Raw genomic sequence first — 17323 nt, 5'->3', positions numbered from 1 at the left:
CCAGACTATTCCAAAATGTTGTCACTAATGGAAAAAGCAACTGGGGTTGGGATTCAAGCCCTTTAGAAAAAGTAGCGGGGGGGGGGGGCAAATGGAATCACTTGTTCCTTTCCCCCAAAGCTAGAAGAATTGGATTGGACTTTTTTTGGGGGGGGGGATAAGTTGCTCTATCTTGAACTATTTGTCCCATCAAGCACAAGATTATCCATGTCAGCCTTCCAGAATTTGGTGCCCTCCAGTTCCCATTAGCCTCGGCCATATCACCAAGGGTCAGGGAAGATGGGAGTTTCAGTCCAGAAATATCTGCAGGGCATTTCATTAGCTGCCCCAGTCTAGATTCTTCTGCCTTTTAAAACAGGAGGTACCAAAAGAACCATTTTTTAAAAAATGGCGGGTGTCTGATCAAGGCAGAATAGAATGGTAATATAACTTCTCTTGAGTTGGACAGTATAGTTCTGTTGATGCAGCCGAGAATCGCATTACCTTTTTTTTTGCTGCTGCATCACACTGTTGACTCATGTTAAGCTTGTGGTCTACTAAGACCTTCACACCCTTTTATTATATACTTCTGTCAAGCCAGGTGTCCCCCACGCTCTATTTGTGTATCTGTCTGGTTTTTCCTTACATTTGTTCCTATTGAAATTCATTTTGTTATTTTTGGCACAGTTCTCCAGTCTATTAAGATCATCTGGAACCCCGATTCAATCTTCTGATGTTTTAGTTACTCCTCCCAATTTGGTGTCATCTGTAAATAGAGTATCCCCTCTATTCCTTCATCCAAATAATTTATAAAGATGTTGGGGGGAAAACGCCAAGCCCAGGACAGACCCCATGGCATCCACATCACATTTTTCCAGCTACAAATCCACCTAACAGTAACATTGTCCAGCCTCAATGTTACCAGATTCTCCACAAGAATGTCATGGAGAACTTTGCTGAAAGCCTTGCTGAAACCAAGATATGCGACATCTGCAGCATTCCTCTGATCCACCAAGTTCTGCCAAAAGAAGAAAGCTTAGTCTTGCATGATGTGTTTTTGAGAAACCCATGCTGTTTAATTATCCATTCTAGGACCTTTCAAGCTGTGTTCTCTTGGTCCTGATTGTGGAGATCACACAATATTGATTGCACAGAAATACACACACACACACACAGAGAGAGAGAGAGAGACAGACAGACAGACAGACAGACAGACGGTGTTGTTTTCAGTGAACTGGGAGCATTTCCCAGTACCAGGAAAAATATGTAAGGTGGCCACACCTCACTCTTCTCTTTATTGCAGGAAAACAGCAGCTCTTAGAACACCAGGGATTCTTATTGTTTGGTATTCAAACAGCTCACTTACCAATCCTAGCTCGGACTTTGGCTAAAAACATTAATGGGGGGGGGGAGCAGCAAGACTAGCTCTTTTCATTGAACTAGCATAGGATACCTGCACATTTTGCTTCATAACTTTCTTTCTAGGAAGGCTAGAAACTTTCTTTTTAAAAATGTAAGTTCAGAGTCTGGGGCCCTGCCTGGAGTTGTCGATGAAGGCTTTCACAAGCATGGGCACCATGATGGCAAGCCCTGTTCTAGGAAACCGTATGTGACATTTAAAATGTGTCTCGTGGAAGATTTCTCATGAAGGAATATGGTCTTTGGGCTGAGAAAGGTCCCCCACCCTTGATATGGCCACAAATCAGTAACAATGCACCAGCAATGCATTGTGGAGGTCCTAGATTTAATCCCCAGCATTTCCAGTCAGAAGAATAAGATAGCAGGTATTAGAAAAGCCCATTCTTTTCTGCCAATGTGGTCAGCATAGACCACAATAGTCTGATCTGGCATCTATGCCAACATCCATCTATGCTCTGTGTACCTCCCCATTACTCTTGGAACTACACTGCCCCTTTCCCAAATTCCCAAGATGCAAAGGAATTGAGGCGGCAGCATGCTGCAGTGGCTGCAGCCCTGGCAAGAGAGAGATCCATGATTGTTAGTTCCTTGCTCAAGCCATGAAGTTCCTCTTGGCTTTGTAGTGGTTCTCTCTCAAAGGGTGAGCCACCATCTCAGCTGCTCACTGCCTACCAAGTTGTGGACTACCACCATCACCTGACTCCTGAACACAAGGCAGGACACAGGAAGGTTTCAGTAGGGACAGTGTAGAAGAGACATTTATTGCCCTAATCTATAAGCCAAGGGTTCACAAACTGTGGTTTGTGGGCCGCCAGTCCATGCATTTCATTCAAGGTAGTCTACGGCGTGGCTTGGGCTGTGTAGTTGAAGATGAGATGACGCATCCATCACATTAAATATCCATATTGATTTGAACTGAATTTTATTTGTATTTCTTCTGTTGTGTTTTATCATACAGCAGTACCTCGGGATGCGAACGGGATCCATTCCGGTGCCCCATTCGCATCCTGAACAGAACGTTAACAAGTGACAGCGCGTCTATGGGTGCGCGGGTTGCATTTCGCCGCTTTCACGCATGCACGTGACTTCATTTTGACTGTCTGCGCATGCACGAGCGGGTCGCCGCAGAGCACAACCCGAAAGCGCTCAACCTGAAGCTTATTTATCCCGAGGTATGACTGTATTGCAATTTAAATTCTATGGGGATACAATAAACTACCATCTAAAAGAAATAAAAGAAAGAAGAAAAATAACAGTCGAAAACAATACCACATCATACACAACACAATGCAGATGCTGCAACAGGAATCAGGTATTTAGTGTCATGGCGCATAGCCTTTGGAATTCCTTCCTGTTAAATATTGAGTGCACACCATCTCTGTTGTGTTCTTGCTTTTAAGCAGAGATCTTTCCCAGGCTGCATCTGTCCTGGATGCTTTTAAAATATGCCTTTATTGTTTTCTCACTTGCTTGCTACCCTGGGCTTTACTTCCTTCCTGCTGCTGCTGCTGCTTCAGTTAGTGTTAGTGTTAGACCTTCCTTTTGTTGAACTCAGAAGTCCATGATGGCTGCACGCGAGGTTGTACTCAGAATGGCTTTGTTTGCTGGGAGTAATAAACCTCAAGGTTTGTTATTATTTCAAGCAGAAGTCATAGTGGACTGTTGATCTGTGCATTCTGCTGCAATATATGTACAAAACTAAAACAACCACCAGCAGCATCAATGCCTCAGAAAAAAGTGCTTCTGTTTAGCTGTTTTTACTATTATCCACTGAAAGATCTCCCTGCCTCTGTGTCTGGTTTAATCATGCATCTAAGCCAGTGCACACCACCATTTAAGCAGAGCAGCATTTGCCATTTTATACCAGGATGAAGAACTTTTGACATGGGGCCAAATGCAGGACTCCAGACCTGTCTAACCCTCAGAAATCTCCCCAGGCTACACCTCTCACTGGCCCTGCTTCACATGTGCTCAAGTGTTGCTATGGATCATTTGGACGCAGAGGAATGGTGGGAGGCACCAGCTGGGGAACCCCCAAGGGAAGGCTCAGAGCCTGGGGAGTGGTGGTGGGACGATGAGTGGTCAAAGGGAGAAGACTGGGAGGTTGTGTTCGATGCTGAAGGAGTAACAGGGCTTAGTGAGCAGAACGTCTGTGGCAGAGAGCAGTCCAGAAGCAGAAAAGTGAGAGGTCAAGAGGCAGAAATGAGTCAGGCTGGTGCAGTCATGTGTGTCTCCCCTTCCTGCTGCAACAAGCTCCTCTCCTTGCTGGTCTCCCAGGACAAGGAGAGGCATGAAGTGGGAGGAGCAAAAGCAGGCATGCTAGTGTAGTCTCGGATTGCTTGGGGAAACCTAGGAGAGGGGACATAGGCAGTTGTGGGAAGGTGGGAACCTTTAGTCTCTGCAACTGCCTCATAGGGGCAAGACTTACCAAAGAGTTGCTGTGGTCATTAAGCCTGGCACTCCCGAGCAGATTCTGTTTCTTCTAATAAAGCGTTAACTTCATGTACTCTGGATGATTTATTGTGGGCTTGCTCCTGTCAAGTATTTTTGGAATGTCTCTTTGGCCTCTGATAATGCTTGCCCAGATGGATGGATGTCAATGTATCCAGCACATTGTACTAAGTTAAGACTTACCATAGCTGCTCCACTCACTTTTGCCTCTGGCATGGTGTCATCAAGAGGTTGCCCAGAAGGGAATACAGCCCTCAGCCTGCTGCCTAATTTCATGTAGGGATTGGGGGCGGGGGCGGGGGGATGGGCAGCAGGTACAGGGAGAGGAAATGTGTCAACTCCAGTTCTGCTCATTGCGGGTATATACCCCTCCACAGACTACACCCATGGGAATGTAAGCCCTCAATTGGAAAAATATTGCTAACACTCATTCTAATGCCTTTTCCCTGACAGCCTGGATGTCATCTAGATGGCCATCACTTACATTTCATGCATAACTCTAGGAGGAGGAGCCGGTCCTTATGGTCACCTGAAAATCCACTCCTCAGAGTGTGGCAGCACCCACACTTTGGAACCGTCTGCACAATTTTTAGTGACATTTTTGTCCAGATAAGTAGAATGTTGACATGTATTTCAGTCCTGCCTGCTGGCTTTGCCCAATATCAGTAGCCTTCCCATCATCCTCAGGTCACTTGGTTGGGACATAGAACAGGGCCTTCTCTACTGTGGCACTAAGTTGCAGATCTTTCTCCTAGAACAGCCTTCACCAACTTGGTGTCCTCCAGATGTTTTGCATTGTAGCAACTGATGGGCCTGTTGGAAGACGCAATCCAAAGTATCTAGGGGGCTTCAGGATGGCGAGCTTCACCTTTTCAGTTTGGCTTGACATTTTATTTTTATTTATTTCATAAAATTTATGTAGCACTTGATTGCAAACACACAGACAAAACTCCCTCCAAGCTATTTACAAATTTCACTCACATTTAAGCTGTGGCCATTTTTTCCTGAATTACTGAATTTCTACAGGCTTGACTACAATGTTTGGGGAGGGGGGAATTTTAGGTCCAAAAGGCAGCATACAACTAAATATTTTTAAAAAGGAAAAAAAATCCAGTATGGTTGGGGTTGCACAACACATGTACCAAGACATTTTTGTGCCTGAGGCAATAAATAGAGAGAGATGGGGAACCTTTGGTCCTCATGTTGTTGGACTCCAGCACAGCTCCAGCACAGTCAATGGTCAGGGATGAGGGAAGCTGGAATTCAGCAACAGCTGAGCAGCAACAAGCCATTCCCTCGCCCTTCAGCCAATACTTCCAATCCCTCTTCAACACCCACCTTTGCCACCAAGTTTATGGGCACATGCTCCTGATCAATCTACCATACTGTCACCCAGCATCAGTTAAGTGTAATTGCACTTTTATCCTGAATAGCATTTGAGCAGAATGGTGAAATACATGAGTAAATTATTTGGGCAGGAGCGAGTTTAACTGCCTGGCAGTCATCTTCCCAACTGTCCTGCTTGTGAGCGAAGATACTTTGTGCTATTTGGGAAAAGATGTCTCTGCTCATCCACCCTCATGCACAGAGACTGAACACTGCAAGGTTCAACATCTGCTCGCAAGTTCTTCTTCTTCTGGTCTCAGGGGCTTGAAGGCAAGAGCTGCTTAAATGAAACAGTGGAAAAATTCAGTGCAGCTCAGACTGGGAAGCAGATGTAGCTAGAATCATAGAATAGAATCATAGAATCATAGAGTTGGAAGAGACCACAAGGGCCATCGAGTCCAACCCCCTGCCAAGCAGGAAACACCATCAGAGCACTCCTGACATGTGGTTGTCAAGCCTGTGCTTAAAGACCTCCAAAGAAGGAGACTCCACCACACTCCTTGGCAGCAAATTCCACTGTCGAACAGCTCTTACTGTCAGGAAGTTCTTCCTAATGTTTAGGTGGAATCTTCTTTCTTGTAGTTTGGATCCATTGCTCTGTGTCCGCTTCTCTGGAGCAGCAGAAAACAACCTTTCTCCCTCCTCTATGTGACATCCTTTTATATATTTGAACATGGCTATCATATCACCCCTTAACCTCCTCCAGCTATGACTGCCTCCCTGCCCCTTCCAGCAAATGAAAAGGCTTTCCAATGTGAAAGTGTCTCCTGAAAATGCGTCACTTAAGGATTCTCTTTTGATGCCCCCCATTCCTTTAGCCTTGCCAACTGACAAAGGATTGGGGCGGGGGGGAGTGATGCCAGTATGGGTTCAATGACAGATGGGACTGCCTGTCCTTTTTCCCAGATGCCTGCCCCCTTTCCATCCTCATTTATTTGTTTGTTTGCCAAGTGCGTGAAGTTGAATGTGCACAAGTTACATGTGTGTAAGCTATGGGCTTACTGTACTCCTTTTGCAGACTTAGGTAATGCCCAAAGTGGTGAAACTTCTCCTTTATTTAGGGAGTTTTACTTCCAAACTGATAAGTACTCAAGCCACCCAAACACGTACCTTATCCACTTTTTTTTTATAGAAAAAACAATCACACAAGAGCACACAGCCATAATGAAAATGCAACCAGTCAAAAGTCAGGCTCCTTACTAGGCAGCTGCTGACCATTAATGATAGAAGAACAAAACACACATTTGACTACACAAGGATTATGAAAGAGTTTGCATTTTATACATAGATTATGTACATCAGTTTTGGACACGTGGATCTTTTTCATGCTGATTCCAATAGAAAACTATTTACAGAAGAAAACTAAAACAGGACTATTTTCAATGAACATACACTTGTTGGAAGCTCTAGCAATAAAGTAGTCCTGGAAAAAAAGCAAGTGTTGGAAGAGTCATGTACAAGAAGATGAATGGGGCGGTGAAGCATCTTACAGAACATGAACACAAAGTAAATTAAAATGCAACACCAAATGGATATCGAAATATATAGATACATACACAGAGGAAAAAAGTATAGTCCCTGACTGCTTCTCACTACTTTGCTGAAGTTGTACTCAGTTTTGCACACATTTACACTTAAGCAGCTATGTTGATTTGGCTAAAGTTGAAGGGAAGATACAAAATAAATGAATACTGACCAAGTAGTAGATTCAATATTTAAAAATAAGCAACCCCGCCCCCCCAACCACCTCATCCCATTATTTTGTCTTAGTTCTACAGAGTATGCAAGAGTTTGCACTTCTTCCCATTAATCCCATCACAGCCCAACACCCCAGTCTCTTTTGCAGAATGTGTAACACTCACATCTCACACTGTGGTAGCAGCACAGTGCAGTAAGTCTGCCATTCTTCCTACAACACTGCATGGGTTTCAGTAACACAAATGAACTCAGTGGTTTGTAGGTTAAAAGTGCCACCACACTGAGAATTTGGTTTGAACAGGAACATATTCATATGGAGAATGTCGTGTATGAAATGGATCTCAGCAAATCCAGTTGCTGCTTCACCTCGCCAATTTTTGTAGGTTTGTGACAGTTCATTTTTTACACCCACCCACGCGAAGAAATTAGCAGAGCCTGAATCCCTGGAGATCGCAGGACATTACAAAGTAAGTATTCTATGCACACATGAGTTATTGGGAAGCATCAAATGGAGACTAATTTGTCTGCAAAAGGCAGCCCCAGGAGAATGATTAAACCTGTGTTCCATGAACAGAAAAAACAGGTTCGTGTAAGAATTGCTGTGCTTGGTGAATTATAAAGTAGTACAAGAAAATAATGTACAACCTCTCTCCTAAATTAAAACACTACAATTTTGTCATTTTGGCAGCCCGGGGGTGGGGTGGGGTTGGTGGTGTGTCCTTTACATATCCATAGATTTTGCACATATTTTTAGTCCTTGTTGGAAGACAGAACATCTTTATGTTAGAGTGAAATTTCATCATTTAAAAATTAATAAAAGATCTCAACACCTACAAAAAGAACTTTCCAAATGAAGGAACAATAAATAGTTATAGGCATACCAAATATTTATTTTAATATACTTCAATAAAACCTGTTAATTGCATTTTAATGCAAAACAAATGGGATGGGGAACTTACAGAGCATGTAATGCTCCTACCCCCATGTACAATACCAAGTATATTTTACAGGTTTTCTGTATACCTGTGTTAAATGCTGGTGGGTGCATCAGAAAACAGACATTGATATATAATTTATTGTTCACCAATTAGGAGTGGCTTCACAGATACTCTGAATCTAGTTTAATGGCATAATCTCCAGGCCCAAGATTGACAAGTGGGGAGGGAGTGATATTTTAGCAATTCCTAGTGTCCTCCCAGAGACATCACCTTGCCAACAAAGGTCCGTATAGTAAAAGCCATGGTTTTCCCAGTAGTAATGTATGGAAGTGAGAGCTGGACCATAAAGAAGGCTGATCGCCAAAGAATTGATGCTTTTGAATTATGGTGCTGGAGGAGACTCTTGAGAGTCCCATGGACTGCAAGAAGATCAAATGTATCCATTCTTAAGGAAATCAGCCCTGAGTGCTCACTGGAAGGACAGATCATGAAGCTGAGGCTTCAATACTTTGGCCACCTCATGAGAAGAGAAGACTCCCTGGAAAAAACCCTGATGTTGGGAAAGATGGAGGGCACAAGGAGAAGAGGACGACAGAGGATGAGATGGTTGGACACTGTTCTCAAAGCTACAAACATGAGTCTGACCAAACTGCAGGAGGCAGTGGAAGACAGGAGTGCCTGGCGTGCTCTGGTCCATGGGGTCACGAAGAGTCGGACACGACTAAACGACCAAACAACAACAAGTGTCCTCCCAATACTAACATTCTTACTTTGAGGAAAGATCAAACTACTTTGACACTGGTTTAAGTATGCAGTAGAACAGTTTCTCAACCCCCAGGTGTTGTTGGACTACAACTCCCATCACCCCTAACCACTGGTCCTGCAAGCCAGGGATGATGGGAATTGTAGTCCAACAACAGCTGGGAACCCAAGTTTGAGAAACACTGTAGTAGAAAATGCTCTACCTGTCTCTTAACACTGTTTTTGTATATTCCAATGGCTTACTCTGTAGACCAGGTATGAGAAAACTTTGGCCCTCTTGATAGTGCTGGACAGAGATGATGGGAATTGTTGTTCAGCAGCATCCAAAGGACCAAAGGTTCCCAACCTGCAACACCTTTTTCAAGGCAGGATACTAATACTATTATGGAGGTGATTTAACTGTGAGAAACAGCATTCAAGTTTTATTCAGTCACGTGAAAGATGAATTCAAGACTGTGCTTGTTCAAAGATTCTGTCAGTGGAAGTTTTTGTGTTCAGAAGTGCACAATTGTGCATGGTGGAAGCAAGGAGGTTTGCTCTTATTGGGGAAATGGTAAAAATATCTTTCTTAAAAATAAAAATGGCCACACCTACCATTATCTTATTATCTAGACCACAGTGCACTCTGAACCTTTAACGTGCAGAATTTTGCAGCATGCCAATTTTTGGCAAATGAGCAAAATGAGAATCCTGGAGAAGTTAGAGCTCCACAAAAGTAATGGGCTTAGATGTATTGCTTGGTTTGCTTATGAAAAGGGGGTTAATATTCTAGGCTAGGACCCAAAACTCCACATTAATACAGTGACTGAGACTCTCATCCCCCACTTCAAACCAAACCATTTTTGAAACCAAGAGGAATGTCACTAGTTGTTTGACTTACAGCCTGGGTATACAAATCACCATCTGAAGGACAAGGGCCTGGATTTTATTTATTTGTAATTAAGAACAAAAGAGAATAAACACTTTGAAGAACAAGAGAAAGGATAGGAGTGAGAGGGGGAGGAGGAGGAGTGAGCTGTGACATATCAAAACAGAATCCACTTTTGTACATTGTGGTGTTTGAGTGCTGCATGGTGGAATGCCTAAAAATCTTGAGGTCTGGGCTCCTTCTGCATCCAACTGCACCCAACATCACACCAGCTTTTTCTATTAAACTGTGCTAAGGTGATTTTATATTTCACAAAATCTACAAAAATGATATTTATCTTTTCTTTCTTGTAACAGACTGAAATTAAACCTTAAAAGGTTTTCAAAGCTAACATTAACTAAAAATACAATTATGGGGGAAACTGTGAAAGGAAAGGTCTAATCTACAACAAATCATGCTCTATTTAAAAGCTTCATGAAACAGTTTAGTGTGCTTTTTATTTGGCTCAAGGATGCCATCTACAAGGCCTGCCTCAGGCTCACAACACACGCTTGAAGGGAGGAAGCAAAAGCAGCTAGTCACCAAGTTCACTTTGCACATATGTTGTGAAAGCATTCAAGACCCCCTGTACCCCTTTGCCCCACACTACAAATTTAACCTAGTAACTATTATGTGGTACTGCAGCCAACAGCAATTCAACAGGGAGTTCCTTGGGTAGTAGAGAGTTAAGAACAAAGAAGTATGTTTTATCATTTGGACAAGGAAGAAGAATTTAGTTTATTTGAAAATTGCAGACACCCAGCTCAAAAATGAGAAAAGAGTCTGGCTTTTTCCATTTAATTAAATAAATGTATACAGTCATACCTCATGTTGCGTCTGATTCAGGTTACGTCTTTTCAAGTTGCGTCCTGTGGCAACCCGGAAGTACCAGAACAGTTACTTCTGGGTTTTGCCGCTTGAGCATGTGCAGAAGTGCTAAATCGCACTGTGCATGTGTGCAAACGCTGCGCTTCTGGATGTGAACGCTTTGAGTTGCGGACGTGCCTCCAGGACAGATTATGTCCGCAACTCGACGCAAAAATCCATACATAACAAAGAATCAGCAATGGGTTGGGACTCTTCCACTGTACAGTGAAGTAATTAAATGAAAGGTTAATTTCAAAGACATGGTAATTTATCTCATTTCTACCATTCTCATCACACTGTAGAGCAAAAGGGGGAAAGTTACGGGAACACCCATTGTGGCACTGATGGATTTGTCTCCAAGGCCTGTAAATAGGGCACAGAATAGCTTCTAAAACGATGGGGAGTAGAGATATAGATGGACTGATTATAAGAGGTGCAATCTCTTACTAGCTGGGGTGTGTGGTGTCATAATGGACCTGCTGCATGAACTGTGGCTCTAGTACAAAGGGGTAGTGGGGGGATGTACAGGAAAAGAGGAGCTACCATCTTGCCTTATGATGCATGACCATGCATTGCTGCTGCCAGGATGTAGCAATCCCCTTCCTCCTTTTCACCCTGTGCCCAGCAGCTGTTCTTTCCCCCAACTCAACACTTTTGTTACAACAGAAATAGAGGGAAAGGGAGAACAGCAAATAACATGGGGGAACAGGAATCTCTACTTGCCCCTCACAAGCAAGCAAGCAAGCAAACAAACAAACAAGCAAACAAACAAACAAACAAACCTGATTTGCAGCTTTAGGATTACTGACCACACAGTGCAGAGGGAACAGCTCAATGCCCTGAACCAGCCAGCTGCCCAACGCTTTTGTAAATATTGCAAAATAGAGCTTCTTTAGGGCTCAGTTTCACTACTCCGTAGTAACAGAAGTCAGGAGCAAGATGTAAAGTCCTGACAAGTCACAATATAAACCTGAGATTTATTTATTTGGCAGTTTTACCTCAACATCCTTAACTCATAAGCTTCTGTACGACTCCCATTTAAATCATGCCATACGTCACTGTTAAGTGTCAGACAATGAAAATAATTTAAAGAAAGTGGCATCCATTGTCCAACAATACATTGAAAAAATGATTAAGTATCAAATTAAATAGGATAAATAAAAGCATATTTACATTTTTTTTCTTTAGAAAACCAAACCTAATAAATTCAAACTGTGCAAACTGAAGAACATCCAACACTCAGATGTTAGTCCTTTAAACTTTACGTTACCAATCTTACAAAAACCTAATATTCAAAAATACACATTGCATCTATTGAGACACAAAGAAATTGCAAAGAAGTTTAAGACTAGTAAAAGAGTTATCACAGGCACTTCACATGTAAACAATCTACAGTACAACTGAAAAAAAAATATTTTGGCACCAACCTAGAATACTGAAAAACCCACATAAAACTTGTCCTTTATACTGTATCTTATTCTGCCACCACCATCATCAATATCATCAATATCAACATCATCATCATCATCCGCCCAACTAAAATACGGGAGATGGTACAACAGCAAGAAGTGCAAGAAATTAGGGACACAATCTTCTGGAAACTGGAAAAAAATGCATCACATGATTTATCATCCAGATTTCTCACACCATGCTGCAGTGATTCTTTTGTTGTTGTTGTTGAAAAAAATGTACATAAAATAATTTTAGACTTCTTTTAATGGAAATGTGATTAAGAGCTGCTATGCATATTATATTTTTAGCGTGGCCCCATAATGCACACACTAAAACCATAATATATGCAAGACAGCATTGCACATTTTTCAAAATGCATCCATGACAAATAACCAGCAACGGGTTGGGACTCTTTGCCATATAAAAATCTCCAAAGCTCTATGTTTCTTGTTCATTATAAAACGTGTGCAGCAAACCTAGGAGACAGCCTAACACAGTGTAGCATAAAATAGGAAAAAGAAATAATGAAATATTAATAAGAGAACTCAGAATGTGTACTACCTTGAAAAAGAGATTTTGATAATCTCAAAATCCCTTATAGCTCTGGATTAAGCAAGCAAGCAGTATAATTCTTTACCATACTGGAAAACTGTCAGTTTAACATAAACATATGTTTAAAGTAAGGCGCGGTCTACAGGTGAAACTCAAAAAATTAGAATATCTTGGAAAAGTTCGTTTATTTCAGTAATTCAACTTAAAAGGTGAAACTAATATATGAGATAGACTCATGACATGCAAAGCGAGATAATGTCAAGCCTTTATTTGTTATAATTGTGATGATTATGGCATACAGTTGAGGAAAACCCCAAATTAACAATCTCAGAAAATTAGAATATTAAATGAAATCAGCAAAACAAGGATTGCAAATAGAGCAATATTTGACCTCTGAGAAGTAGAAGCATGCATATGTACTCAGTACTTGGTTTGGGGCCCTTTTGCATCAATTACTGCCTCAATGCGGCGTGGCATGGATGCTATCAGCCTGTGGCACTGCTGAGGTGTTATGGAAGACCAGGAAGCTTCAATAGCAGCCTTCAGCTCTTCTGCATTGCTCGGCCTCATGTCTCTCATCTTTCTCTATGGGGTTCAGGTCAGGCGAGTTTGCTGGCCAATCAAGCACAGTAATCCCATGGGCACTGAACCAGGTTTTGGTATTTTTGGCAGTGTGGGCAGGTGCCAAGATCTGCTGGAAAATGAAGTCAGTATCCCCATAAAGCTCGTCTGCAGAAGGAAGTATGAAGTGCTCCAAAATCTCCTGGTAGACGGTTGCGTTGACCCTGGACTTAATGAAGCGCAGTGGACCAACACCAGCTGATGACATGGCTCCCCAAATCAACACAGACTGTGGAAACTTCACAATGGACTTCAAGCATCTGGCATTGTGTGCCTCCCCATTCCTCCAGACTCTGGGTCCTTGGTTTCCAAATGAGATGCAAAAGTTGCTCTCATCAGAAAAGAGGACTTGGGACCACTGAGCAACAGACCAGTTCTTCTTCTTCTTTTTTTTTTTTAGCCCAGGTAAGACGCTTCTGATGTTGCTTCTTGTTCAGGAGCGGCTTGACAAGAGGAATACGACATTTGAAGCCCATCTCCAGGATCCGTCTGTGTGTGGTGGCTCTTGATGGACTAACTCCAGCCTCAGTCCACTCCTTGTGAAAGTCCCCAACCCGTTTGAATGGTCTTTTCCTGACAGTCCTCTCCAGGCTGCGGTCATCCCTGCTGCTTGTGCACCTTTTTCTTCCACACTTTGCCCTCTCGCATAACTTTCCATTAATGTGCTTCAATACAGCACTTTGGGAACATCCAACTTCTTCTGCAATTACCTCTCCTTATGGAGAGTCTCAATGATGGCTTTCTGCACAACTGTCAGGTCAGCAGCCTTCCTCATGATTGTGCTTCCTACTGAACCAGACTGAGAGACCATTTCAAGGCTCAGGAACCCATTGCAGGTGCTATGGATTGAATAGCTACTGCACCTTTACACAATATTCTAATTTTCTGAGATTGTTAATTTGGGGTTTTCATCAGCTATATATCATGATCATCACAATTATAACAAATAAAGGCTTGACATATCTCACTTTGCATGTCATGAGTCTATCTCATATATTAGTTTCACCTTTTAAGTTGAATTACTGAAACAAATGAACTTTTCCACAATATTCTAATTTTTCGAGTTTCATCTGTACAATATCTGGCCTGCAATCACTTCTGATGGCTTAGGGTGTTCCTCTGAAGGAAGCTGAACTGGAATCAATCCACATCAACACACATCATGGCAACAAGTTGGTTCTCTGAGTGTCCTGTTACAGGCAGGAAAGCTGTGATGCTTTAGATGAAGGTATTTCAAGAAGAGCTTGAACAGTAACTCCAACTTTCACAAGGCCCCTTTCTTCCAAAATGTGATGGGGCAGGCAAAGTCTTTCCTAGGAAAGAAAATGACTTTTCAGTATGGTTTGTTGCTGTTAATGCCCACACAGACATCCTAACTTTCCAGAATAGCAATTTACTCAAATGTCCTACTTCCTCGGGGATTGGGAACCTCTGGTCCACACCCAGATACAGCCCATGGAGGCTTCCCTCCCAGCCCTTCCTCCTACTGGAACAAGTTAAAGACATTCCTCCTCTCCCTCCCACAATTGTTCATACTTTGAAGAAAGGCCTGCCCCCAGCAGTTGTTGAACTACAACTCCCATCATCCCTAGCTTGCAGGACCAGTGGTCAGGGATGATGGGAGTTGTAGTCCAACAACAGCTGAGACCCACGTTTGAGGAACATTGGACTAATGTATCTTGTATGAGTCTGTTTTATTAACAAGTTTTCCCAGCTTATACTAATCAACAGCAAATTCTTCATCATTTGAACAGGTCGTCACCCCCAAACCTATAAAGCCACACTATTGCTGAGGTTTGCTCAAGTGCGATGGGGAAACCTGTGGCCCTCCAAATGATATTGGACTCCCAATTCCTATCAGTCTCAGGCAAAATGACCAGTGGCCCAGGTTCACCCCCTGGCATTTCCAGGTAGGGTTGGAAGACTTCAGTGTGAAATCCTGGAGAGCCATTGCCAATCAGTAGTAAGTACTGAGCTATATGGACCACTGGTCAGAGTCCTGGGAAGGCAGATTTTGGAAAAGGGATGACAACATCCCTTTCCCAAAAGATCTAGCAAAAGCTAAGCTGATCTGGTTGGTCAATCAGAAAATCATTTCAGCATTTTTACCTGTGGGACACCTAGTTTTTTGCAAGCATCAAGGAAGTTTTCAACATTTCTTCGGCACTTTGCCATACTGAGTTTAGGCTGTTAAGAGGGAGATACAGCTGTCATTATTCATATTTTTGCAAAGAACTTGAAGCTATACATTACAAATATACAATAGCAGAAGCTCTGATCACTTAAAACAGTGGTCTTCAACCAGTGTGCAGCAGCACCCTGGAGTACCTTGAATGATGGTCAGGGGTGCTGTGGGCAACACTGGTCTCTGCCCCTCTTTCCTTCCCTCCCTTCTCTGATGCCCTCTCGCGTCTCTGCCTACCAAAGGCTTGCACAGCTTTTTACTGCAGCAGCCCTGGCTATAAGCTCTGCAGGCAAACTCTGGGAGGCACCTCTCTTTGGGGCGGGGGGGGGGGGACCGACTCAGAGACCAGGGACGGCAGCAGTGGCTGCTCGGAGGGCTGCCAGCTCTGCAGGCAAGGACTGGTGTAACTGGGCTCCTGAGCCCGACAGGGGAGCCACAGAAAGAATGTAGTTGGTCAAGGGAGCCATGGACTAAAAAAGGTTGAAAACATCTGTCTTAAATTATCACTTAAAGCAACTGATCTTAACGCACAAGGTTATAAGGAGGCTTACATAAATGCATTGTGAAGGGATGTAAAAAAAGGGAATGGCCATGTCTGTTTTGAGAATAGATGGTTTACTCACCACAGCTGGTGATGGGACATGAATACTGGCAACAGATCGAGGTCTTATATGATTGGCTAAATGGCACAGAACCACCCCATCCATTAATGCTGCTCCAATGTCATCTGGCAAACTGACCTTCAATCGCGACTCTAGATTCTAGGAAAATAAGAGAGTACAATAAGGATAATGCTCATTTCAAGGCCACTTTAAAAGAAGCCAGGTTTCATATTTTCTGTGTGTATTATTTAACTAAACACATTCAAATGACATGAACGTTAACTCTGCAAACCAAGGAATTCATTTCAGACAGAATAAAATTACATTGCGCAGCTGCTTTATTTGTTCTCTCTCTTCCCTTAAGTGCTCCATTTTCCTCCTCATTGTGAATCCGGGGTCTGCGGCACTGTAGTCCTGGCGAGAGCGGCCAAAAGCTGCAAATGGAACGAGGAAAATCTGAGGAGGTTTTGTTTCCTTAACTGCACTGTTCACAAGAGTCACTACCAGCAAGACAAAATATTATTATTAAATTATTAAAACTAATCTCAGTAAAACGTTCCTGTACCACTTGATGACTTGAATCAGAAAATAGCTTTCTGTTGGATACCTGGATGAAGAACACTCTGGATTTATGCAAATCAACAGAAATCAAGCATATTGCTGACAGTGTGGTGAAGCATATACAATTCCAGTTGTGTAAATGGATTCTGACTTGGGCTCAAACAAGCATATAAACTACTTTGTCCCAAGAGAGATCATTACTCCATCTGGCCCAGGACTAGCTACTTCAAAAATAGCTCTCCAAGATCTCACAGTGGGACTTGGAAATATGTCTGCCTGGGAGGGATTTTACTAGTGAAGGAGGAGATTGCAAAGCAAGGGCTCTGCAACACCAAGGCTCAACTCATATCTAGCCCCCCCCCCATCCACTCATCCAGAGGTCCCAGTCTATAATTTTTTTGGGGGGGGGCTGCTTTGGTTCAGGGTGGTGCCCAACTAAGTCAGGCTTAAAAGCAGACTCAGGGACATCAAGCCACAGCAACTAATTTTAATGGGTCAACTGAGCTAGATACAACCAAATAACCTTTGCTAGTTTTGTTTAATCTGCATATGACTATTCACATCCTCCCTAACCACCTCTGTATGATTCTCTGCTGAAAAATCACCTTCTGTTGTGACTATTTGATTCTCCTACAGCAGTTTGTGAAGGACTTCTCATGCAATTTCAGCATATGTGAAAATATATGAATTATATATCCCAGCTTCTAAGAAACCCACAGCAAGACTGATAAGAACAATTCTATCCTTTTGCCACCTCCAAAATAACCTCTTTTCCATGCATCCCTTAGATGTTCAGTATGTGTGGAATGGTGCCTACCTGATCTGGGCTTCAGTCCAAAAGGACCATGAGAATTGCCATCGGCCCTTTCATAATCCTAGGGGTGGGGGGAGAAGGGGGATGTCAGAAGGCCCCAAAACATAACTAAAGTCACACAGAAGATTG

At 42.8% G+C, this 17323-nt stretch overlaps 1 protein-coding gene across 4 annotated transcripts in view; it reads right to left on the bottom strand.

Annotated features, from left to right (window-relative positions):
* Positions 1-11354: 11354 nt before the first annotated feature.
* Positions 11355-17323, bottom strand: part of LRCH2 (leucine rich repeats and calponin homology domain containing 2) — a 56063-nt gene continuing 50094 nt past the window's right edge. For all 4 annotated transcript variants that reach the window (XM_081846745.1, XM_081846746.1, XM_081846747.1 and 1 more), the window contains 5 exons: positions 17198-17255; positions 16144-16253; positions 15841-15978; positions 15142-15219; positions 11355-14345 (listed from right to left, as the gene is read on the bottom strand). In XM_081846745.1, coding sequence (XP_081702871.1) covers positions 14226-14345; positions 15142-15219; positions 15841-15978; positions 16144-16253; positions 17198-17255 — 504 coding nt within the window. In that variant the 3' untranslated portion in view covers positions 11355-14225. The remainder of the gene's footprint in view (positions 14346-15141; positions 15220-15840; positions 15979-16143; positions 16254-17197; positions 17256-17323) is intronic.

Source organism: Podarcis erhardii (assembly GCF_964252035.2).
Source record: "Podarcis erhardii genome assembly, chromosome: Z".
Taxonomy (NCBI): Eukaryota; Metazoa; Chordata; class Lepidosauria; order Squamata; family Lacertidae; genus Podarcis; species Podarcis erhardii.
Note: the sequence above shows the minus strand (reverse complement) of the source record. Positions and strands in the feature narration are given on the sequence as shown.